This window comes from Chelonia mydas, chromosome 4, assembly GCF_015237465.2.
Source record: "Chelonia mydas isolate rCheMyd1 chromosome 4, rCheMyd1.pri.v2, whole genome shotgun sequence".
Taxonomy (NCBI): domain Eukaryota; kingdom Metazoa; phylum Chordata; order Testudines; family Cheloniidae; genus Chelonia; species Chelonia mydas.
This window is the reverse complement of record NC_057852.1, coordinates 42,131,088-42,157,614: the sequence shown is the minus strand read 5'-3', so window position 1 is coordinate 42,157,614 and position 26,527 is coordinate 42,131,088. Positions and strand designations below refer to the sequence as shown.

The 26,527-nt window shown below is 40.7% G+C and overlaps 1 protein-coding gene across 5 annotated transcripts in view; it reads right to left on the bottom strand.

Annotated features, from left to right (window-relative positions):
• SPATA5 (spermatogenesis associated 5) overlaps positions 1–26,527 on the bottom strand; it is a 301,993-nt gene that overhangs the window by 261,483 nt on the left and 13,983 nt on the right. For all 5 annotated transcript variants that reach the window (XM_043545492.1, XM_043545495.1, XM_043545493.1 and 2 more), the window contains exons 7-9: positions 24,204–24,260; positions 22,894–23,017; positions 14,851–15,106 (exon numbers count right to left, since the gene is read on the bottom strand). In XM_043545492.1, the coding sequence (XP_043401427.1) occupies positions 14,851–15,106; positions 22,894–23,017; positions 24,204–24,260 (437 nt within the window). The remainder of the gene's footprint in view (positions 1–14,850; positions 15,107–22,893; positions 23,018–24,203; positions 24,261–26,527) is intronic.

Genomic DNA, 26,527 nt, shown 5'->3' with positions numbered 1-26,527 from the left:
TTACTCCAGTTTACAAGTTCATCCAGATCTTCCTGTAGGATATCACGGTCTCTCTCTCTAAATTGGCAATATCTCCTAGCTTTGTATCATCCGCAAACTTTATTAGCGCACTCCCACTTTTTGTGCCAAGGTCAGTAATAAAAAGATTGAATAAGATTGGTCCCAAAACCGATCCTTGAGGAACTCCACTGGTAACCTCCCTCCAGCCTGACAGTTCACCTTTCAGTAGGACCCGCTGTAGTCTCCCCTTTAACCAATTCCTTATCCACCTTTCAATTTTCATATTGATCCCCATCTTTTCCAATTTAACTAATAATTCCTCATGTGGAACCATATCAAATGCCTTACTGAAATCTAGGTAAATTAGATCCACTGCGTTTCCTTTGTCTAAAAAAATCTGTTAGTTTCTCAAAGAAGGAGATCAGTTTGGTTTGGCATGACCTACCTTTTGTAAAACCATTTTGTATTTTGTCCCATTTACCACTGACCTTAATGTCCTTAACTACTTTCTCCTTCAAAATTTTTTCCAAGACCTTGCATACTACAGATGTCAAACTAACAGGCCTGTAGTTACCCAGATCACTTTTTTTCCTTTCTTAAAAATAGGAACTATGTTAGCAATTCTCCAATCATACGGTACAACCCCTGAGTTTACAGATTCATTAAAAATTCTTGCTTATGGGCTTGCAATTTCATGTGCCAGTTCCTTTAATATTCTTGGATGAAGATTATCTGGGCACCCTGATTTAGTCCCATTAAGCTGTTTGAGTTTCGCTTCTACCTCAGATATGGTAATATCTACCTCCATATCCTCATTCCCATTTATCATGCTACCACTATCCCTAAAATCCTCATGAGCCTTATTAAAGACTGAGACAAAGTATTTGTTCAGATATTGGGCCATGCCTAGATTATCCTTAACCTCCACTCCATCCTCAGTGTTTTAGCGGTCCCACTTCTTTCTTTGTTTTCTTCTTATTTATATGGCTATAGAACCTTTTACTATTGGTTTTAATTCCCTTTGCAAGGTCCAACTCTCCTTGACTTTTAGCCTGTCTCACTTTATCCCTACATGTTCTGACCTCAATAAGGTAGCTTTCCTTGCTGATCCCTCCCTTCTTCCACTCCCTGTATGCTTTCTGCTTTTTCTTAATCACCTCTCTGAGATGCTTGCTCATCCAGCTTGGTCTACAACTCCTGCCTATGAATTTTTTCCCCTTTCTTTGGATGCAGGCTTCCAATAGCTTCTGCAGCTTTGACTTAAAGTAATCCCAGGCCTCCTCTGCCTTTAGATCCATAAATTCTTCAATCCAATCCGCTTCCCTTACTAATTTCCTTAATTTTTGAAAGTCAGCCCTTTTGAAATCAAAAACCCTAGTCACAGATTTATTTTTGTTTGTCCTTCCATTCAGTTTGAACTGAATTAGCTCATGATCACTTGAACCAAGTTTGTCCCCTACAACCACTTCTTCTATGGGGTCTTCACTACTCACCAAAACCAAATGTAAAATGGCATCCCCTCTAGTCGGTTCAGCAACTACTTGCTGAAGGAATCCATCAGCTATCACATCTAGGAAAATCTGAGCCCTGTTATTATTACTAGCACTCGTCCTCCAGTCTATATCTGGGACGTTAAAGTCTCCCATGATCACGCAGTTTCCATTAGTATTTACTTCATTAAAAACATTAAAAGAGGGCTCTATCCATATCAAAATTAGATCCCGGCGGTCTATAGCACACCCCAAACATTATCCTCAGGGAGGCTCTAGTAGTTTTCTTCCCCAAAGTGATTTTTGCCCAGACTCACTGTCTTATCCATTCCATCGCTTCTTATTTCTTTACATTCTACCTCATCATTGATATACAATGCTACTCTACCACCTTTATCTTTATTCCTGTCTTTCCTAAACAGCACATACCCTTCAATAACTGTAGTCCAGTCATGACTACTATTCCACCATGTTTCTATTATCCCTATAATATCTGGTTTCACTTCCTGCGCCAGTAGCTCTAGTTCCTCCATTTTGTTACCTAGGCTCCTTGCATTTGTGTACAAACATCTTAATTTTTGCTGTTTGGCCTCGCTCACATTCTGTACCCGATTAGGCACGGTCATTCTACAGCCAGTATGACATACTAGACTGGTATCCACACTGCCCTTCCTCCTTATGTCCATTCTCCTACCCAACGCTGTGTCCTTTCTGACTTTGTTTTCTTTCCTCTCAATGCTAAAATCCGGCGTGGAGATTACCTGGACATCTCCCAACCTTGTTTTCCTTATTTTCTTTTTATTTGTATGGCTATAGAAGCTTTTACTACTTTTAATTCCTTTGCAAGGTTCAACTCGCTTGGCTTTTGGCATTTCTCACTTTATCCCTACACCTTCTGAGCTCCAAGAGGTAGATTTCTTTGCTGATCCATCCTATCTTCCATTCTTTGTAGGCTTTCTGCTTTCTCCTAATCATCTGTTTGAGATGGTAACTCATCTAGCTTGGTCTGAAACCCTTCCCTGCAATTTTTTCCCCTTGCTTGGGATGCAGGCTTGAGATAGCTTCTGCAACTTTTGACTTAAAGTAATTCCAAGCCTCCTCCACATTCAGATCCTTGAGTTCTTCAGACCAGTCCACTTCCCTAACTAAATTCCCTTAAATTTTTTAAAGTTTGCCCTTTTGAAATCAAGGACCCTAGTTGCAGATCTATTTTTGTTTATCCTTCCATTTAGTTTAAACTGAATTAGCTCATGATCAGTTGAACCAAGGTTGTCCCCTACAACCAGTTCTTCTATGAGGTCATTACTACTCATCAATAACAAATCTAAAATGTCATCACCTCTTGTTGGTTCAACAATTATTTGGTGAAGAAATCTGTCAGCTATCACATCCAGGAAAACCTGGCCTCTATTATTATTATTAGCACATGTCCTCCAATCTATATCATATATATCGAGTCACAGACAGATTCATTTACTCCAACATTGCATAGAATCTCTGAATCAAGTTGCAACTGAACTGATGCAAGCTGCGACGTTCTATACCCACATTCGTTACCTTGTTTTGGGGTGTGTGACAACTGGGCTTACCAATTTACCCTAACTGTGATCACAACTGTAAAAAGTGAGTGTACGTTGATAACATGTCACAATAACCTATAACAACAAATGCTGATGGGAAAAGGTAGGGAAAGGAGACAAAAAGACTGAATTAGTCCAAATAAAAAGGCTTCCTGCTATAACTCAAGGACTGTGTTAACATCATGCCTAGTAAACCAGAAATCAGTGAACCAAAATTGGTGGGTGAGAAACCAGGAATAATTGGTGGGAAAAATAATGAGGGGATGGGCTATTCTGCCCACCAGTCTCTTTGTGGGTTCTTAAAGAGAAAAACTGGGGAGAAAAATTGGCTACTAGACCAAGCTTCACCTTCATGGCTGCCACTCACACTGTCTCCTGGCAGCCCAGGCCATCGTCATCCTGATCCTCAGATATGTTCAGACCAGATCAGGCTGGAAAAGGGAGTCAGATGACATCCCTACCTCTCCTGGCTCTAGCTGAATCCCAGTCATCATTTGGGAGGAAACAGGATCAGACTAAGACCAGCAGCACAACAGCTCCAGCCCGTCTCAGCTCACTTCTCTTTTCCCCAAAAGGTCAGTTATTACCATTTTTAATGCCATCTAAAAGACTGCCAAACAAGGGACATTTTCCTTCTAAAATCTCTCTCCAGCTAAAGGGAAAGGGAACAAGGGACGTTATCAAAATGAAAGCCTTACTTAATACTTCACATTTCAAATGGTTTCACTCTTTTTCTTTCTTTTTATCTTTGGTTAAAAGGATTTTAAACGGTGCGTTTGCCACTGCACTAAGCAAGCTGAGGTCTTTGTATACAAACCCATACCTTGTTTAATGCTGAACACTGACTGAGTTATGTTAACATCTTTAGCCCATCTATTCCATCCAGATTAATACAACAGGGGATGCACATTGCGCTATGTCCAAAAACACTGTGTGGGGATTACACAATTTTCCCCAAAGCACATCGTGAAGAGTACTGTCACTGTATCAGAGGCACTGCATGATTCCCTCACTAAGGAATATGCTTTTCAAAAGAGTAACTTGAAATTTCAACTACTGCATTAATTACTATTAAAAAAAACTGAATAGAGAAAGTATATAGAGAATTTAGGATTACATTAAGTTACATGTTTATAGTCTTCCTTTTGTATACAGGGTCTGATCCAAAATCCATTTAAGTCAATTGAAAGGCTACCATTGACTTCAATAGGCTTTGGATCAGGCAGACGGTTTCTATATCTGCATATGTTCTTTGATCACTGAGGGACCGTGTAGCATATCTTGTGGCAAATGCAACGAAACCCTGAGACTAAACTCCCAGGGTCTTTTCCTAGCTCTGCCAGTGTGTGAACAAAGCAAATTACAGACTCCATGACTTATTTTTCCTGTACATAAAATGATAATGTTTGCCTACCTGAAAGGGGTACTGTGATGCTTAATAATAGTTTGTAGAGGAGTTTGTGATAATTGGAAGAAAATATGAACCATATTTTCGTGCATATACATTTTATTTTTTGCTCATATAAATATGAGTAGGCAAGCATGAGAAATTGACCAAGACAGAGACATGCATAGGGCTTAAATAAATTATTCAGCATTCAACCCACAACTATACACAACACAGAAATTTAGAATTCCAATGTGCAACTACTTGAAAATTAGTTTCGGATACAAAAGTTTTAAGTTAAGTGATTATTAGAAAAGTTTTACAAAAATAGTCAGTTCCAATAGCCCTGGCTGGAATAAGCACTGTACCATCCACAGAACAGAATTCACTGTATTGCACAAAACTAGAACCAGACACTGAAATAAAAAAAAAAAAAAAAAAAAACACCTTACAAAAATATACATTATAATACATTTGGGCTTTTATGCCCTCTCCACTCTAAACAAGCATACCAATCAAAACTCCATTTACTGTCTTAAAGAGTACGGATTTTGTCTAAAGCAGAGTATCTGTTATCCTGAAATCTGCCACTACATACAGTGGGCCAGGTTCTGATACTGTTAGCCATGTTGGTTGCCATCTTATTCCATAAATGGTCCCATTAAAGTCAATGGAGCCACTTTATCACAGAAGAGCCTTACTTTATCTGTTGTGCTAGGCTCTGCACATACACAGAACAAAAAAGAAAGTCCCTGACCCAAGAGCTTACAATCTACTTAAGGTAGTATTCATCAGGCATGAAGGTGTCAGAATCTGGCCCATAACAAATAAAGTGTGTGTGAGGGGGTGGTTAAATAGGAAGTCTTGGAAAAACTAAAAACAGTTTCAACTAATTAGTAATTCTGAAAGTAATTCTGCCTGTTCCTCTGTTCGACGACAAAGAAAGACAGACAGACACGTGATTCCACAGACAAATGTAAGGTCAACACGTTCCATCCAGTCTTAAATATGCTCCCTCTAGCCACACTTTAATATGCAGATGTAACCATTTCTGCATAGAAGCAATCACTCTGAATTAGCATTCTTAAAAACAAGCCAAAAACATATGTTACAGCCTGAGCCAACAAAAAGCCATTCTGCTTAGTTTGTGTGTGCGCGCGTGCAAAGCAAGCATGCATTTGTACATACCCTGTTAGGAGAGCAAATTATGTTTGCTTCACTTTAAAAAAAAAAAAAAAAAAAAGATTTGGGGCTCGTGATTTTATTTGGAAATTACATGACATTAGAGTGATTTAAAACACTCATGAGCCCTGAAGAAGGTACCAAGATTCACTTGATACCATTACCCAGTAAATTAATGAGTGTATAAAGTATTATGTAAGCAGAAGTCATCCTCCTTTCAATATAACATTACTATTTACCCTGCAGAAATGTACATTCAAATAAAGGCGTTGGAAGTGGGGTGGCGGGGAAGGGGAAGGAGAGTAAAAGAGATCAGAGAGAGAGAATTTTTGGGCCTCAGTTATTACAATCCAGTAATAAATTTGTAGTTGTACCTCTACATCACATCTGGATTACATCACTTAAAAGTTTCAGAATTCTATGTTCTGTCATTTCTGAATAAATGTGTCTTCCACTTTTTCATACAGATTCAGTTTTGTATTTGATGTCCTGACTCCATATAACCCCAGAAAAAGGTACAGTACCCTATAAAGATAAATAGGTTTGCAACATTTCCATCTCCCCACATGACCATCTCTGGATGTACATGTGGCTGCACTACTCAGTAATAACTTATTTGCAGCTGCCCAATGTTATCTTCTGCAGTGTTAAAACAAAATCTTCAGGCAGAAAGAATACGCTCCTTCCATTTTTAAAAGTGATCAAAACAGCCAGTGTGGCAACTGGCGATGTCTCTCTAAAATCCAACTTTGCAACCTATTTAAAAAAAACAACACTCCATCACCCTGGTAATTTATTCACATTAACAAAATTAAGCTTTCAAGTGCACTCCACTCATATACATACTACATTTATTTAACAATGTAAACCAGGCAAAATATTTGTAATAACTAACATTTATACTAGCGATGGGCCCAAAACAGAACACCAGGCCCAAACACCCCCAGGGAAGTTCAGATTTGTATCTGAACTTCATGGCTCAGGCCATCTCTCATTCACATCATTATTTGGACTGTAGAATCTTTATTACAGATTACAAAGAAGAGAAAAGAAGAAAAAAATACAGCTCAGCTTTCAGCTCTCATACTTTGAGTTTGTCAAGCTAAAAACTGAGGGAGACGGGAGCATATTTTTACTTGGACATTTGAGCACATTTGATCTGGATTCTCTAAGAGAAAATAAAGGCGGAACCACACAATGCCATTTTTACCATAACTTCTCCAAGCAGAGCACCAGATGGCACTGATGTGCTCCAAAAGGGACTCCAATCCAGTCCGACACCACCTGTAAAATGGTTGGTGGAACACCTAGCTGCAAGATTGCAGAGCTAAAGTGGAAGCAAAGGAGTAGCTCCTCAGACTCAAGCTGCTCAAGAGCGAGTCTAATCAACATGGTGCTGAAAACAGGGTTGGTATCCAGTGATTTGTCTACATGAGGGCACCAGGTGTGGCTAACACCAGTGGAGTTGACCTTGCATCGGCAACAGCAGGAAATTTAAAAAAAAAAAAAATACAATAAATAGGGCTTGCGTGTGAAGAAGGCTTGGTTCAAGGAGGATGTTCACGGGGAAGCCTCATGGAGGTCATGGTGACAGTATTGTAGTATGACAAATCTGGAGATTGCCCCTGTAGTGTACATAGGGAGGCTCACTCAGCCTGCTGTCAATTTCATCAGCTCAACAGGCCAGCAGCTCCTTCAGACAGACAGCCTGATCAAATTACAAAAGCCAAGACAAAACAAAGATCCTGTAAACAGGGACATTCCTTGGTCTCAGAGGCATAGGATTTTCCTATTTATTTGTAAAAACTGAAATTGTATTGTTTGTTCACCCTATCGTAGAGAGGATATGAGCATGACAGACAAGAGCCAGGTTCTTTTGGCGGGGATGAAGGAAGGTAGATGGGACACAAGTCAGAGTTTGGGCTAGCAGACGGTGATGCAAGGAGTTAACAGCTAAAAGTTTCATGGGCCTGGCAAACCATGCTAAAGACAGACCCCTCAAATAATGCAACTTGCATGCTCATTTTGCGATTGTAAATTAAATACTAGAGATTCTGCATTAAGTGAATTGTTCACTGAAATTTAAAGAATAGATGAGAGGACTGAGCACTATGGTTCCTAAACTAAATTATTCTGAAAATTATGTTTTATTTAAAAGATGAAAGGCTGCCTCCTCAGCTGGTGGAAACTCAACTGGCTTCAGTAGAGCTATGTGAGTTACATCACTGAGAATCTTATTTCTACAACATTTCAGGAAATAGCAGCCAAGCTCAATTTAAGTGAGCCAATACAACCCCCAACTTCACAAAGCGAAGTGACACTTGTCTGTGCTGTGCAGTTACATTAAAGAAACTGCCAAACTTATAAATCTTTCAGATGTAAAACAAAATTAGTGCTTCTACCTCAGAAAAGGCTCAGAGCTACAGTGGAAGTTACTGCAACCAATTAGATGTTATTGCAAGAAGCCCACTGTTTAAACAAGGGCATTTGTTCTTCCTTTCTTGATGATGTTATCTAATCAGGGTCCAAGTGTTTTATATCAGCACACTGAAATTATGTGTAATGAACAAGGATGTTCAAGATAAATTCTAAAAATTACAAAGCAAATACTTCCTTTCACTGTAAACAATGTGACTGAATCCACTTCTTGAAGAAATCAAGCTATATTTATATTCACCCTGTTGAAATGCTACAGGCAACCATAGAAGGATAAGTTTATAATAAATTGCTATATTTGGAAACCTTTGTTGCTAAGCATCTTCTAACATTCAGCACAGTTTATATCATTCATGTCCCTGCTACATAATTAACATTTCATGTTTTCCAAAAAAGTGCAGTGCTTATCTTTGTTGTTAATTTAAACCATTATAAATTTTTTAGAGAATTAATAAAAGGCTGTGTGGCCAATTAATTAGAGTGGCAGCATGAGCCCAGGGGAATACAAACAGACATTATATGCAAGGATGTGTCACAACCTATCTTCTAAACAGCATGTCTGTTTGAGATAAAACACTTCAGAACACAGCTGTTCATGCTGAAAAGGTAGTCTACTAAGCAATTTAGGACACGAGAAACCTCCTCTAGCCCCCAAACCATGGCTTTGTTAACTGGGTTCAGAATTAGGCTCAGATCCTCCCAAGAGCTCTGAGCAGATAGACCCCTGAAACAACACAGAGCTCCCCACTGAAGTCCATGGGGATTTGCCATTTGAAGCTCCTTTCAAGCCTGAAGCCATAGGGCCTGATCCAATAACAACTAAAGTAAATGCAAATCTTTCCAATACTAACTGTTTACTATAAGTGAATCAGCCATTACAGGAGGGTGCAACACATACTTTGCCCATGGCTTACACAGCTAATTGCTAGACAGTATAGCAGTGGTTTTCAATTTGTGGACCCCTAAAAAATTTTGAATGGAGATGCAGACCCCTTTGGAAATATAGGCAAATATAGTGGTTGAAAACCTCTGCCACAGAGGAACACTTTGCATCAGGAATCCCGGTTTCTCTTTCTGGCTCTTAACAGGTGTGGGGAGTGTCTAGTGATTACAGATAACACAACCAAGCACATAGATCCGACATATTTATTATGAAAGGCCACTTGCCTGACCTAAGTGAATGAGACTAGCCATGTTATAAGACCCCGTTCTAGTTCCAGCTCTGCCAAAAAGTGAGCTTATGCAACCTCTCAGGATATCTACACTGTGCTGCAGCGCAGACTACAGTGTGGTGTGAATTGCAGAGTGCGCCAAAATGTTGTACTCTAACTTCCCCATGTGGACATTGCTGGCACGAACTAAAAAGGTACCTAGTGCACATTAACATAGTCCTGTCTGAAAGAAGACTATGTTAACGCAAACCATATATCTTTTAGTTCGCGCCATCAACATCCGCATGGGGCAGCTAAAGAGCAAAATTTTGGTGTACTCTGCGATTCAAATCCCCATAGTCCACGCAGCGGCACAGCATAGACAAGCCCTTAGTTACCTTATTTGTAAAATGGATGAATAATACTTGCCTGCCTCCTCCTAACATGGGCCTTGCTCAGCAATCAGGGCTGAAAAGTGCAGAGTTACTCAACAACAGGTTAGTAGTGTTGCCACCTCACACGATTTTATTGTGAGCCTTGTGGTATTTGGTGTTTTTCCCTATAACATGGAGCAGGGATGAATACAAGTCAATTTTTGTGAAAAACAAAATCAGTTTTTAATTTAAATGGGATTTTTTTAAATTTTGTTAATAAGACGTTTTTCTTTTTAAAAATAAACCTGAAAAATTAAGAAAAAAATCAGACTTTAATCCAAAATATGTTAAGGCCTAAACTTATCTCTTTAAACATTTAAATAAAAAATAAATATGCTGAATCCATGAGCCTCTCTCAAAAACTGATTTAAAGGCTGCTTTTAGAAAGAATCAGAGGAAAAATATCTAACTTTTGAGGTCACACTTTATAAATATGGCATAACAGGTCATGTACTGTATTAAGGGCTTGTTTTGTTTAATACAAATAAATGTTATATGTTGTTGTGTGTGTTTAATTAAATTCCAGGCACCATCCTAATGCAGATTGACACAAATCATGAGCAAAAAGTTAAATATCTAGTAAATAAGTTATATATCATTCACCATTTCCTAATATATTAAAACATTTACAATAATAAGAATCTGAAAATATTAAAATCACTTAAATACATGTAGTTATAGTGTACCCTCCTCAACAGCAAAAAGATGTACCTAATTTAGTGTAAAGGCTCCATTTAGTTATAAATCAACGTGTTTTAATGGTTCTCTTAACCAATGAGAATGCTCCTTTCTTCAGAAAAATTATTTAAATAAACTTTTCCACGTGTATTTCAGTTATTAGTTTTGGTTGAGTCTTTCAACTTGGAGATTTGAATCATGATAAATCACCTTGATTTAAAATCAATCCACTTTGGAGATTAGTGATAACCTCAGGCTTCATTTTTAAAAACGAAAATACGTTTCTAGCTCTCTTGGATGCAAAGCTTGAAAATGTGTCCCCCATATAGCTGAAAGGGTCAAAAATCAGAAGAGCAAATAAAAAGAACCCAAAATATATTGTGTTTAAATATCTCATAATTCAAGTGAATTGAAGTAAACTGAATTAAGGCCACTTTAATTCTAAATGACAGTGTCCACAGAGAAGTTTAATGCGTTTTAACTAGTCCACTTTTCATGCACACTTTTAGTTAATTTGGATTAATTTTCCTGAGTGCCTCCATATAAACAAGCTATTAGAAAAACCTGGCATATAATGAAATGTCATAGGCAACCTTAACTATACTTGCAGTTGAACAGCTTGGCCTACAATAGCACTGGGTTACCACATCATACACAGATTACCTTCTGCTAATGAAAGTAGCATACATATAAAATTATGTAAGTTTTCAATATAATTGTTAAGAATGAAGAATTCTCGAGAAACAGCTTAAACTTGTTGTAAGCACATAAATATATTTAGATGTAAGATTTTCAGGGCAGGAACTGTCTTTCCATCGTAAATGTATGTGTAGAGTGCCTAGAACACTGGGATGCTGATTCTCTACGGGAGCCTCTAGGTAATATCTCAATACAAATAAATGCTACTACCACTATATACCATAAATTGAATTTATACTTTTTGTGGTCAGAATTAAGGTAGTCATGTGAATTCCCATTTTTTATTTGTACTCATATGCAAGGGTATTGACTGAAAGTAGCAGTTATTTCTAAAATTGTGAAAGAAACTTAACTGAGGATTCTCTGATTTTTAACTGTTTGGATTATTTAGGAATGTATTAAGCAATTTTAACTACATGTTTATGCAGCTTTTTGTGCTGTAATATACACAAAATATTGAGTTCAGTTTTGAGCACCACATTACCAAAAAGGTTTTTGACAAATTGGAGGGAGTTCAGAGAACAACAACAAAAGTTTTCAGGAGGCTGGAAGGACTTATTTATGAGAAAAGATTAAAATGAGCTAAATATTTATAGTTTGGTTAAGTAATGAATGAGGTGATGGGGGTGATATGATAACAGCCTACAAACATCTGAAGTGTGTAAACACCAAGGAAGGAGAGTTAATGTGTTATACAGGGACATAACAAGAAATAATGGGATAACACTAACCTATAAAAACTTAGGCTGAATATCAGGAAACACTCCTGGACAGTGAGATGTACTAGGCTGTGGAATAGTCTCCTAAGGGAAGTGGGGCAAGCCCATTGCCTTACTTTGAAGTCCCAAGCAAAAGAAAACATTACAAAATGTACCAGAAGAAGTCTTCATGGGTAACAGAGTGGGCTATATACTATGTAGGCTTATCTTTTCCATCTCTCACTTTTATGTATGTGTGATGAATATGCCATATATTTTACAAGCTGCAGAAAGATACCTAATGACTTTTCTTTGCAAAGCAGACATTCAAAAATCATAAAATTCATCATCAGGAAAAACAGACATTGCGGTTCTATATATACATAAGGTATTTAAATTCCTTTCCTGTAAGTCTCTAAGCCAAAAAGTCATTCCTTTTTTTTAAAAATTCTTTGAGGAGGAAAAATACAAACTAGCCTGCACACAGCTTCAAAGGCAGGACTGCATCTTCCTCCAGCAGAGGTCACTCCAGGATAACAATTTACAAATATTATTATAACAGAAATTCAACGTTTATTTTTACAAAAAATATTGGTAAATTGTTTCTATTTGTTCTGTAATCCTGAGAATCATATTCTAACAACATAAGAGACACACAAAACAGTGCACCATGTGAAACTTACTGTCACTGAGAGTCCGGACATTTGGGTTCTATTCCAGAAATCTACCACTAACTTGCTGTGGAACCTTGGGCAAGTCACTGCACCACAGTTTCTCCTCCTATCCTTTGTCTATCTTGTCTACTTAAACCATAAGCTCTTCAGGCCAGGAATTGTCTCTCACTGTATGTTTGTACAGGGTCTAGCACAACTGGGCCCCCAGTCTTGGTTGTATTACTACTGTAATACAAACCAGAACAAAAGCATAGAGGTCTGCATAATAACTAAGATACCTGCCATTTTAAAGAGGCATTAAATAAGTGCCCAAGGTCACAGAGAAAAGTTGAATGTGCACAAGTAGAGACTGGGTTGAAACACCTTTGAAATGTGGACCTCAATGTCCACCTGGGGGGGGGGGGGGGGGGGTCTCAGACTGAGATTTTTCAAATCAGAACGGGGGGGGAAATGGTGGGGTTTTTTGTGTGTTTTAAAAAGAAAGAATGATTAAGTTCTGTTGCAAGCTAGCGAAGTGTGGTTATAGCCTGCAAAGCGACTCTGTTAAAATGACACCAAAGGTCCATATTTATCTTCTTCATTTAATCTGTACACAAATCAACGGATGAATATTTGACAGACTGTAAACTCTGATTATCAAGTATAGATTCATCAATATTTAGGTCAGAAGGGACCATTATGATCATCTAGCCTGACTTCCTGCACAGCGCAGGCCACAGAATTTTACCCACCCACTCCTGCAAAAACCCTCACACCTATATCTGTGCTATTGAAGTCCTCAAATCGTAGTTTAAAGACTTCAAGGAGCAGAGAATCCTCCAGCAAGTGACCCATGCCCCATGCTACAGAGGAAGGCGAAAAACCTCCAGGGCCTCTTCCAATCTGTCCTGGAGGAAAATTCCTTCCCGACCCCAAATATGGCGATCAGCTATCCCTGAGCATATGGGCAAGATTCATCAGCCAGATACTACAGAAAATTCTTTCCTGGGTAACTCGGATCCCACCCCATCTAATATCCCATCACAGGCCATTGGGCCTATTTACCATGAATATTTAATTACCAAAACCATATTATCCCATCATACCATCTCCTCCATAAACTTAACGAGTTTAATCTTAAAGCCAGATAGATCTTTTGCCCCCACTGCTTCCCTTGGAAGGCTATTCCAAAACTTCATTCCTCTGATGGTTAGAAACCTTCGTCTAATTTCTAGTCTAAATTTCCTGGTGGCCAGTTTATATCCATTAGTTCTTGTGTCCACATTGGTACTGAGCTTAAATAGTTCTTCTCCCTCTCCGGTATTTATCCCTCTGATATATTTATAGAGAGCAATCATATCTCCCCTCAACCTTCTTTTAGTTAGGCTAAACAAGCCAAACTCCTTGAGTCTCCTTTCCTAAGACAAGTTTTCCATTCCTCGGATCATCCTAGTAGCCCTTCTCTGTACCTGTTCCAGTTTGAATTCATCCTTCTTAAACATGGGAGACCAGAACTGCACACAGTATTCCACAAGAGGTCTCACCAGTGCCTTGTATAACGGTACTAAAACCTCCTTATCCCTACTGGAAATACCTCTCCTGATGCATCCCAAGACTGCATTAGCTTTTTTCATGGCCATATCACATTGGCTGCTCATAGTCATCCTATGATCAACCAATACTCCAAGGTCCTTTTCCTCCTCCGTTACTTCTAATTGATGCGTCCCTAGCTTATAACTAAAATTCTTGTTATTAATCCCTAAATGCATGACCTTACACTTCTCACTATTAAATTTCATCCTATTACTATTACTCCAGTTTACAAGTTCATCCAGATCTTCCTGTAGGATATCCCTGTCCTTCTCTAAATTGGCAATACCTCCCAGCTTTGTATCATCCGTAAACTTTATTAGCACACTCCCACTTTTTGTGCCGAGGTCAGTAATAAAAAGATTAAATAAGATTGGTCCCAAAACCGATCCTTGAGGAACTCCACTGGTAACCTCCCTCCAGCCTGACAGTTCACCTTTCAGTAGGACCCACTGTAGTCTCCCCTTTAACCAATTGCTTATCCATCTTTCTATTTTCCTATTGATCCCCATCTTTTCCAATTTAACTAATAATTCCCCATGTGGCACGGTATCAAAAGTGCCAGTGGTGAAAAAGGGGCTGAGAACAACCACATGCTCTCAAACAGCCTGGGCTAGAGTCAAACTGTTGGCAGGAAAGCAAAAGGCTCCAGATCCCATTACCAACCAGCTTAACTTTCCCAGTTTCCCAATAGTCTGTTAACTTTCTAAAGCCCTTTGTCGATTTTGTTACAAAACTTTACAAAAATATGAAAGCAGAGAAAAGATTTCATTGTTTTAAGTCATTCTGTGGGATGTACTGTGTGTACCATTTGCAGACAGGTGAATTTTTAGAGTAAGTGAACTCACAGTGGGACTAGTATTATACCTTACCTGCTTCTTTGCACAAGGCTGCCAAGTCTGCTCCCACATAGCCATGTGCACTATCAGCCAGCTGCTCCAACTCTGTTGTTGTCAACAGATGAGGAACCTTATTAAGAAGTTTCCTGAGGATGTCTAATCGGTCCTGGGCATTGGGGACCCCAATTTCTATCTCTTTATCAAAACGTCCAGGTCTACGTAGTGCTGTATCAAGTGCATGCGGACGGTTTGTAGCACCCAGTACCAAAAGTTGCCCTGCACTGTCTTCCTAATGAGACAAACAGAAAAACAAGTTAGATTTTAAAATGGTGTTAAAGACCTCACAATTTACACATATTTCAACAGTAATGACAACCTCCACTGTCTATTTTTCACAAGAATTATGCATTTGTTCAGGTAGCAAAACTAAAGCCTACTCCTAACCCCAAAAGAGTAAGTAGTAAGAATTCATGCATGGCACTTTCCAACTCATCAGATGAGGAATCATCATGTGCTGGAACTTTTGGGACAGGAACTGAGCCCCTGGTATCAAGTTGGGCAGGACAGCAATGTTCTCTGAGCAAAAGAATTTCAGTTCCATAGGAAATTTCTATATTTCAACATTTGTTTTTGGTCCGAAATTGGGAGAAAAAGTTGAAATACCTTAATTTTTTGCAGGATGCAGAATTCTGAAAATTTTCAATTCAGAAATGAATAAACGCTTTATTTTGGTTTGCTGAACTAACATGTTTCAGAGTAACAGCCGTGTTAGTCTGTATTCGTAAAAAGAAAAGGAGTACTTGTGGCACCTTAGAGACTAACCAGTTTATTTGAGCATGAGCTTTCGTGAGCTACAGCTCACTTCATCGGATGTATAGCATATCGTGGAAACTGCAGAAGACATTATATACACACAGAGACCATGAAACAAAACTTCCTCCCACCCCACTCTCCTGCTGGTAACAGCTTATCTAAAGTGATCATCAAATAGAGCCATTTCCAGCACAAATCCAGGTTTTCTCACCCTTCCCCCCCCCCCCACACATACAAACTCACTCTCCTGCTGGTAATAGCCCATCCCTCTTTGAAACCTCTCTTTATAATGCGCATGATAATCAAGGTGGGTCATTTCCAGCACTAATCCAGGTTTTCTCACCCCCCCCCCCCACACACACACCCCCCTCCAAAAACCACACACACAAAGGTGCTGTTGTCATCATGAATAGGTCGGAATATGAACAAGAGGCTGCTCTCCAACACCACTTTCTACAAGCCATTACCCTCTGATCCCACTGAGAGTTACCAAAAGCATCTACAGCATTTGCTCAAGAAACTTCCTGAAAAAGCACAAGATCAAATCCGCACAGACACACCCCTGGAACCCCGACCTGGGATATTCTATCTACTACCCAAGATCCATAAACCTGGAAATCCTGGGCGCCCCATCATCTCAGGCATTGGCACCCTGACAGCAGGATTGTCCGGCTATGTAGACTCACTCCTCAGGCCCTACGCTACCAGCACTCCCAGCTACCTTCGAGACACCACTGACTTCCTGAGGAAACTACAATCCATTGGTGATCTTCCTGAAAACACCATCCTGGCCACTATGGATGTAAAAGCCCTCTACACCAACATTCCACACAAAGATGGACTACAAGCCATCAAGAACACTATCCCCGATAATGTCACGGCTAACCTGGTGGCTGAACTTTGTGACTTTGTCCTTACCCATAACTATTTTACATTTGGGGACAATGTATACCTTCAGATCAGCGGCACTGCTATGGGTACCCGCATGGCCCCACAGTATGCCAACATTTTTATGGCTGATTTAGAACAACGCTTCCTCAGCTCTCGTCCCCTAACGCCCCTACTTTACTTGCGCTATATTGATGACATCTTCATCATCTGGACCCATGGAAAAGAAGCCCTTGAGGAATTCCACCATGATTTCAACAATTTCCATCCCACCATCAACCTCAGCCTGGTCCAGTCCACACAAGAGATCCACTTCCTGGACACTACAGTGCTAATAAACGATGGTCACATCAACACCACCCTATACCGGAAACCTACTGACCGCTATTCCTACCTACACGCCTCCAGCTTTCACCCTGACCACACCACACGATCCATTGTCTACAGCCAAGCTCTGCGATACAACCGCATTTGCTCCAACCCCTCAGACAGAGACAAACACCTACAAGATCTCTATCAAGCATTCTTACAACTACAATACCCACCTGCGGAAGTGAAGAAACAGATTGATAGAGCCAGAAGAGTTCCCAGAAGTCACCTACTACAGGACAGGCCTAACAAAGAAAATAACAGAACGCCACTAGCCGTCACCTTCAGCCCCCAACTAAAACCCCTCCAACGCATTATTAAGGATCTACAACCTATCCTGAAGGATGACCCAACACTCTCACAAATCTTGGGAGAAAGGCCAGTCCTTGCCTACAGACAGCCCCCCAACCTGAAGCGAATACTCACCAACAACCACATACCACACAACAGAACCACTAACCCAGGAACCTATCCTTGCAACAAAGCCCGTTGCCAACTGTGCCCACATATCTATTCAGGGGACACCATCACAGGGCCTAACAACATCAGCCACACTATCAGAGGCTTGTTCACCTGCACATCCACCAATGTGATATATGCCATCATGTGCCAGCAATGCCCCTCTGCCATGTACATTGGTCAAACTGGACAGTCTCTACGTAAAAGAATAAATGGACACAAATCAGATGTCAAGAATTATAACATTCATAAACCAGTCGGAGAGCACTTCAATCTCTCTGGTCACGCAATCACAGACATGAGGGTCGCTATCTTAAAGCAAAAAAACTTCAAAACCAGACTCCAGCGAGAAACTGCTGAATTGGAATTCATTTGCAAATTGGATACTATTAATTTGGGCTTGAATAGAGACTGGGAGTGGCTAAGTCATTATGCAAGGTAGCCTATCTCCCCTTGTTTTTTTCCTACAAAACCCCCCCAAGACGTTCTGGTTAAACTTGGATTATTGCTGTGCACATTGTAAGATGAGCTATTGCCAGCAGGAGAGTGAGTCTGTGTGTGTGGTTTTTGGAGGGGGGTGTGTGGGGGGGGGGGGTGAGAAAACCTGGATTAGTGCTGGAAATGACCCACCTTGATTATCATGCGCATTATAAAGAGAGGTTTCAAAGAGGGATGGGCTATTACCAGCAGGAGAGTGAGTTTGTATGTGTGGGGGGGGGGGGGGAAGGGTGAGAAAACCTGGATTTGTGCTGGAAATGGCTCTACTTGATGATCACTTTAGATAAGCTGTTACCAGCAGGAGAGTGGGGTGGGAGGAAGTTTTGTTTCATGGTCTCTGTGTGTATATAATGTCTTCTGCAGTTTCCACGATATGCTATGCATCCGATGAAGTGAGCTGTAGCTCACGAAAGCTCATGCTCAAATAAACTGGTTAGTCTCTAAGGTGCCACAAGTACTCCTTTTCTTTGAACTAACATGAAACATTTTTTCTGAGTCAGCTCAACATTAAACTGCATTCTCCCATTGTAGCACATTGCCTCACAGTTCAGGAGCCTGATGCCTCCATCCTCCTTATGGGCCAGGCTCCCTGGCCAGATTACATCTTCCATGAGGCACCTCCAGACATGTAACTACCATGAGACACCATGCTGATGAGTCCCAGGAAAGACAGTGTTGCATGTTGAGCAATATAATCGTATTGGAGAACATGGGAATATGAACTATAATCCCCATGGAGCAATTCACTAGAATAAGGGAATGAAATTTAAAATTGAGCTGACCCCAAAAAATTGTTTCAGGTCAGTTCAACAGATCAAAATGTCCCAAAATTTAAAAAGAAATTTTGATTTTCCCTACAGAAATACTGAAAAATTATGGCCAAATAAATAAATAAATTTCCCACAAAAATTTCGAATTTTGCAGAAAACTGAATTTTCCTTTCGAAAATCATTGCAACAGAAAAATCCTGACCAGCTGTAGTTCCCATTAAACAGACAACACATGATAGACTACAATGGGTTCCAGTAATCCTCTAGATCAGGGGTGGGCAAACTTTTTGGCCTGAGGGCCACATCGGGGTTGTGAAATGGTATGGAGGGCTGGGCAGGGAAGGCTGTGCCTCCGCAAACAGCCTGGCCCCAGCCCCCTATCCATCCCGACTGCCCCCCTCATGCTCTCTGTTCCCTGATTGCCCCGACCCCTATTGACACTCCTGTCCCCTGACAGGCCCCCCAGGACCCCGACCAATTCCCCCCCCCCCCACTTCTTGTCCCCTGACCGCCCCCTCCCCCTAACTGCCCTCCCCCAGGACCCCACCCCCTATCCAACCCCCCCCTGCTCCCTGTCCTCCCCTTCCCGGGACCCCCTGACTCCCCAGGTGGGGGCCTCTGCAAACAGCCTGGCGCCTGCCCCCATCCACCCCCTCCCACTTGCCGCCCCCGATTGCCCCCCTAAGAACCCCCGACCCATCCAACCCCCCCTGCTCCCTGTCCCCTGCCCCCTATCCACACCCCTGCCCCCTGACAGGCCCCCCCCCCGGACTCTTGATCCATCAACCCCCCCCCCCACTTCTTGTTCCCTGACCGCCCCCTCCCGGGACCCCGTCCCTAAACTGCCCCCCCCCCCCAGGACCCCACCCCCTGTCCAACTCCCCCGCTCCCTGTCCCCCCACCTCATCCGACCGCCCCCTGTCTCCTGACTGCCCCCCAGGACCTCCTGCCTCCCCCTCCCCCAAACCATGCTGTTCAGAGCAGCAGGACAGACTTATTGGAAAGCTTGGGAGGTGGGTGAGCGCAAACCACACTGCCCGCGCAGTGCCATAGCTACAAGGAAGGAGGGACAGCGGGGGAGGGGCTGGGGGCTAGCCTCCCAGGCCGGGAGCTCAGGGGCCGGGCAGGATAGTCCTGGAGCCTGGATGTGGCCCGTGGGCCATACTTTGCCCACCTCTGCTCTAGACTGTCATGTTTATCTCCTCTAACCTCAACTCAGAGGTGACATCTATAACCTTCTTTATCTCCTCCTTTGGCTACGCCTACTATAGCTCCCAAATGGATTAATCTCCTTACTGAAGGGGGAAGGAGCTCTTTTTCTAATCCCAGGAAGTAAAATTTCTACAAAATCTTGGATGCTGCTCTCTGGGTCAGGTTTAATGTTCTGGCCCAAATGAGCCAGGCGTTATGACAGTCCTTGCCACCTCAAATCACTCAAGATGCCGGCTATTACTCTGATGAATATAATCAAGCAGACAATCAAAGAGAAGGCAGCAATACAGAAATTCAAACTGTCCCTAGCAAACAGAAGAAACCACTAGTTGGACTAACCCATAAAGAGTATACAAATATACATCTTTCAAGTCAGTCAGTTGTGACAGGGCCAGATGGCTACAGGAGAGTAACAGAAGGCAGATATATTAGCCCCAGGTTAAGTAAGTCCCTTTTCCCTGGGTAAGGTAACAGGGAAGGTTCCAGAACAATCAAAAACCTTCTGGAGACAATTAAGACAGACAGGCTGACTAGAACACCTGCAGCCAATCAAGAAGCTGCTAGAATCAATTAAGGCAGGCTAATCAGGGCACCTGGGTTTAAAAAGGAGCTCACTTCAGTTTGTGGTGTGCGTGTAAGGAGCTGGGAGCAAGAGGTGCTAGGAGCTGAGAGTGAGAACGTGTACTGTTGGAAGACTGAGGAGTACAAGCATTATCAGACACCAGGAGGGAAGGTCCTATGGTGAGGATAAAGAAGGTGCTGGGAGGAGGCCATGGGGAAGTAGCCCAGGGAGTTGTAGCTGTCACACAACTGTTCCAGGAGGCACCCTAGACAGCTGCATTCCACAGGGCCCAGGGCTGGAACCCAGAGTAGAGGGCGGGCCCGGGTTCCCCCCAAATCTCTCAACTCCTGGTCAGACAAAGGAGAAGTTGACTTGGACTGTGGGTTCACGAAAACAGCCAAACTGAGGGCTGCTGTGAAGCTCCAAGGCGAGCAAATCCACCAACAAGCGCAAGACCCACCAAGGTAGAGGAGGAACTTTGTCACACAATGTAAAGTAGCAAACAGAGTTTCCAAAGAGAATTTATAATTTACGAACTGGTTCACTCATTAAAATCCAGAAGCACCTCCACCCCCCTCAAGTATTTTTATTCTTAAATGTTTGTTATGAGAGTATTTTTCTCTGGAAATATGAGAAAAGCTAAAGCACTAAAAGCTAAACAAATTTAAGAGTCTGAAACTTAAAGTATTTCAAGAAGGTAACTATTACATTAACAATAATAATATTTTCCTCTTTTTTAAGTGATCAAAATATTTCTAAGGTGACACTTTTTTTGGAGGGGGTGATGGGGAGAGCAGGAGCAGAAATTCATGAATGAAGTAATTGAGACAAAAGAGAAAGGACTCATTTCTTTACAAGGTATTCCATGCCCATTATGCAGTCAGTCAGTCAGTCAGTCAATCTTCCTCCAGCAGGGTACTACTCCTTAGGATAACCAGAACACACTGATCTATTTTGGAACAGGGACAAAAAGGCGGAGATTTGGTTTCTGGCTTATAAAAGAAAAGGCTACCCTCTCCAAAAATGTGGGGCTCACTCTGTATTTAACTACATATTTCCAGACAATGAAAATGGTCTTCCTCTTGGAAAAGGATCTGATTTAATGGTATGTGTCAGAACATTTGTTCTAGGGTGATGACTGGGAAGGTCTTTAAATCATGATTTGAGTAATTCAGTAACTCAGCCAGAGATTATGGAGTCTATTACAAGAGCGGGTGGGCAAGTTCTGTGGCCGGCAATGTGCAGGAGGTCAGACTACATGATCATGATGATCCCTTCTGACCTTAACGTCTACAAGTCTATGATACAGGGGGCACCACTATGCAGTAGCAGGTTATTGGACTAGAAATCATAAGACTTATGTTTTAGCCACACTCCCATTATCCTGCTGAGTGGCCTTACTCAACTCTCTCCACCTTTCCATTCTTCAGTTTCCCCATCTGAAAAGGAGGGATGAGGACTTTTACTGTCTTCTGTAAAGTGTTTTCGGTTCTATCGATGAAGAGCTCTGTATAAGAGCTAAGTAGTGCTATTATTTGTTAAGAGACAGATTTGAAAGTGTGGTGTTCAGACTGTCCCCAGAGAGACTCTATCCTTACAAAGAAGATCCATCACTCTTCACTAATAGGAAATATCCCCTCCCTATAGCCATATATAGAAGGCTATTTGAGCTGCCAAAACTTTATGCAGGAGATTAAGGGAAACTTCAGTTAACATCCACAAGTTTTTTATACACACTGCTTCTAACTCTGTGCAGAAAGATGCAGACCTTCCACTCCTACCATCCTGTTGATGATTAGGCAGTGGCACACCAGGAATTAATAGATTATATAGGCCCAACCCAAAGTTTACTGGAGTCAATGGCAAGACTCCTTTGACTTCAATGATCTTTGAATAAGGCCCTAAAAAATTTAGTGTGGGAACTGAAAGGGTATCTTAATGTGGATTTTGGATCCCTCAGCAATCCAGGCCAGACCAAAAACAAAACACCAACACTACCAACAGTATTTTCATTTAATTGCAAAATAATCTGGTATCTGTTTTGACTTGCTAAAAAGATGCCTCTGAAGTCTTACATTTATCTCCAAAAACCAGAGAAGTGTTAGATGGGGAAGGACAAAAAGCAAATGGAAGAAGCTATATAGTCTTTTCTTTTGCAGTTCAAAAATGTCTCTGAATATCAAAATACACACACACACACACACACATATATATATATATAAAAAATGAGATTTAATTTCTATGAAGTGTCACAACAATATGGTGCTGTACTCTGTTAAAATAAATGTAATTTACTGAAGGAAATCACTTATTACTATTAACCCTGTCTATAGTTAGTAAGGGACACACGTCTTCTCTTCCTTTAAATCCAATAAGGATATTAGATTGCAGTCTAAAAGTTTCTTCTGATTCATCTTATGCTGGCCTGACTGTGCTACAAAACCTAATGCAGTTTATTCAGTTCTTCCCCTTAATACACTAATTGTACCAATATACTTTACTTACTGAGCCAATGCCATCCATCAATGTTAGTAATGAAGCTACAACTCTTTTTTCTACTTCATTCTGAGCCCCTTCTCTCTTCGGACAGAGTGCATCCAGCTCATCAATAAATATAATTGATGGACGACTGAAAGAAAAATAAATAAAAGCAACTTATCTGCCAATTGTGCACAGTAGCATTTAAAACATTTCGGCTTCGATTTTCAAAACTAATGGATATGGACACCCAATTCCATTAAAATTAAGGGGCATCCAAATCTCTTAGGTGACTGAAACTTTCAGACCTGAAGTATGTTTCTGCTCCAATAAACGACTCTGTAAAATAATTGCATTGTGTGATTCCATGTTTATTGTGTCTCAGATTCTATACTGACCTTACTCTGTTTACAGGTAAAAAGATGGCTTTTCTAGGTGCTGTCCCTGCAAATTTAAACTGAGACCTAAAAGTCAAGCTGGGTTCTCTCTTGCTCCTGTCCTCAGTTGAATTTGGCCCTCCAAATTAATTTAGTTTACAATTCTATTGGTTAAACTTGAGTGAGAATATTTTAGTACTGAATCTGGCCCTATAGGTGCAGTCACACATGGTTCAGATAGCCATTAAAAGCACTTGAGTACATACTACATGCCCACAGTAATCACAACTTTCATGTCCACGCCAACAGGTTTTTCAAAAAAAAAAAAAAAAAAAACACACTATTAAAATTCTGTAAGATTTTAACAAGGTTTTTGTTTTTCTGCTCAATAATGTTAGTGACAACTTTCTACCATTCTGTTTCTATGATGAAACATGGGTAAAACAGAAGATGGGATTCTCTGATTTAAGATGAGTATCTCTTTTGGCTCAGGTGGCAGAACATTTCCACCGGAAATTAGAAATCAGCCCAAACTAAATCTTTGCTTCTAAACACCCTTGGAACTAAAGTAAACAAACTCTGGATCTGGATCCAATGTATCTGGCTTGGGTTCCTTTCTATTGCAAATGACAGTTTTGAATTCTAGTGCCAACTAGGATGAGAATTTAATATTTTATTTAGGACACACGCTAATTGGTTTGGAATAATATGCAATCTCCTCCTTAAATGACATTGCACTTATAATAAGTGACCAAAAACACAAAATGTGTAGATTAGAACTTCATTACTCTCCTTTGCGCCAAGCTGTATATAAATAAAACTTATCTACATTTAAAATACCTCTGCAGGGAAAATATTACAATCCAGAGAACTTCATAAGCTTTTCTTTGCACAATAATGTCAAAATTAGTATCACACATGAACATGGATGTAAATCAGAACGATCGAAAATGAATGTACCGTTGAGAGGCTTCAGCAAATATCTGTCGTAATCTTGATTCAGTCTCACCATAAAACCTGAAACAATCGCAATATTTTAGAAGCAGAACTTTTATTGTTTTCCAAGTTGGGGCGGGACTCTATTCCTTGAGTTGCCACAAGATGGCGTTCAAACCTAAGGATAATTTAGGCATGGCCCAATATCTAAACAAATACTTTGCCTCAGTCTTTAATGAGGCTAATGAGGAGCTTAGGGATAATGGTAGGACGACAAATGGGAAGGAAGATATGGAGGTAGATATTACCACATCCGAGGTAGAAGCAAAACTTGAACAGCTTAATGGGACTGAATCCAGGGGCCCAGATAATCTTCATCCAAGAATGTTAAAGGAACTGGCACTTGAAATTGCAAGCCCATTAGCAAGAATTTTTAATGAATCTGTAAACTCAGGGGTTGTACCGTATGATTGGAGAATTGCTAACTTAGTTCCTATTTTTAAGAAAAGGAAAAAAGGTGATCCGGGTAACTACAGGCCTGTTAGTTTGACATCTGTAGTATGCAAGGTCTTGGAAAAAATTTTGAAGGAGAAAGTAGTTAAGAATATTGAGGTCAATAGTAATTGGGACAAAATACAAAATGGTTTTACAAAAGGTAGATCATGCCAAACCAACCTGATCTCCTTCTTTGAGAAAGTAACAGATTTTTTAGACAAAGGAAACGCAGTGGATCTAATTTACCTAGATTTCAGTAAGGTATTTGATATGGTTCCACATGGGGAATTATTAGCTACATTGGAAAAGATGGGGATCAATATGAAAATTGAAAGGTGGATAAGGAACTGGTTAAAGGGGAGACTACAACAGGTCATACTGAAAGCTGAACTGTCAGGCTTGAAGGAGGTTACTAGTGGAGTCCCTCAGGGATCGGTTTTGGGACCAATCTTATTTAATCTTTTTATTACTGACCTTGTCACAAAAAGCGGGAATGTGCTAATAAAGTTTGCAGATGACACAAAGCTGGGAGGTATTGCCAATACAGAGAGAGACCGGGATATCCTACAGGAAGATCTGGATGACCTTGTAAACTGGAGTAATAGTAATAGGATGAAATTTAATAGTGAAAAGTGCAAGGTCATGCATTTAGGGATTAACAAGAAGAATTTTTGTTATAAACTGTTTCAGAGTAGCAGCCATGTTAGTCTGTATCCGCAAAAAGAAAAGGAGTACTCGTGGCACCTTAGAGACTAACAAATTTATTTGAGCATAAGCTTTTGTGAGCTACAGCTCACTTCATCGGATGCATTCAGTGGAAAATACAGTGGGGAGATTTATATACACAGAGAACATGAAACAATGGATGTTACCATACACACTGTAAGGAGAGTGATCACTTAAGATGAGTTAATTCCAGCAGGAGAGCGGGGAATAAACATGGGGAAATAGTTTTACTTTGTGAAATGACCCATCCACTCCCAGGCTCTATTCAAGCCTAAGTTAATTGTATCCAGTTTCCAAATTAATTCCAATTCAGCAGTCTCTCGTTGGAGTCTGTTTCTGAAGTTTTTTTTATTGAAGAATTGTCACTTTTAGGTCTCTAATCAAGTGACCAGAGAGATTTAAGTGTTCTCCGACTGGTTTATGAATGTTATAATTCTTGACATCTGATTTGTGTCCATTTATTGTTTTACGTAGAGACTGTCCAATTTGACCAATGTACATGGCAGAGGGGCATTGCTGGCACATGATGGCATATATCACATTTGTGGATGTGCAGGTGAACGAGTCTCTGATAGTGTGGCTGATGTGATTAGGCCCTATGATGGTGTCCCCAACGCATCATCAAGGATCTACAACCTATCTGGAAGGACGACCCATCACTCTCACAGATCTTGGGAGACAGGCCAGTCCTTGCTTACAGACAGCCCCCCAACCTGAAGCAAATACTCACCAGCAACCACACACCACACAACAGAACCACTAACCCAGGAACCTATCCTTGCAACAAAGCCCGTTGCCAACTGTGTCCACATATCTATTCAGGGGACACCATCATCGGGCCTAATCACATCAGTCACAATATCAGAGGCTCGTTCACCTGCACATCCACCAATGTGATATATGCCATCATGTGCCAGCAATGTCGCTCTGCCATGTACATTGGTCAAACTGGACAAATTCTCATCTATAGCCTCATCCTTTATTTTACTGTGCTTTAACAAACCATCCTTTTTCCTTGTTGGACATACAACTGGCATGCAGATGCAGTTCTAATTATTTATCAAATTATTTCCTTTTTTTCCCCATTCCACTGCCATACATACCCCTCTGTACTATACAAGATAAGA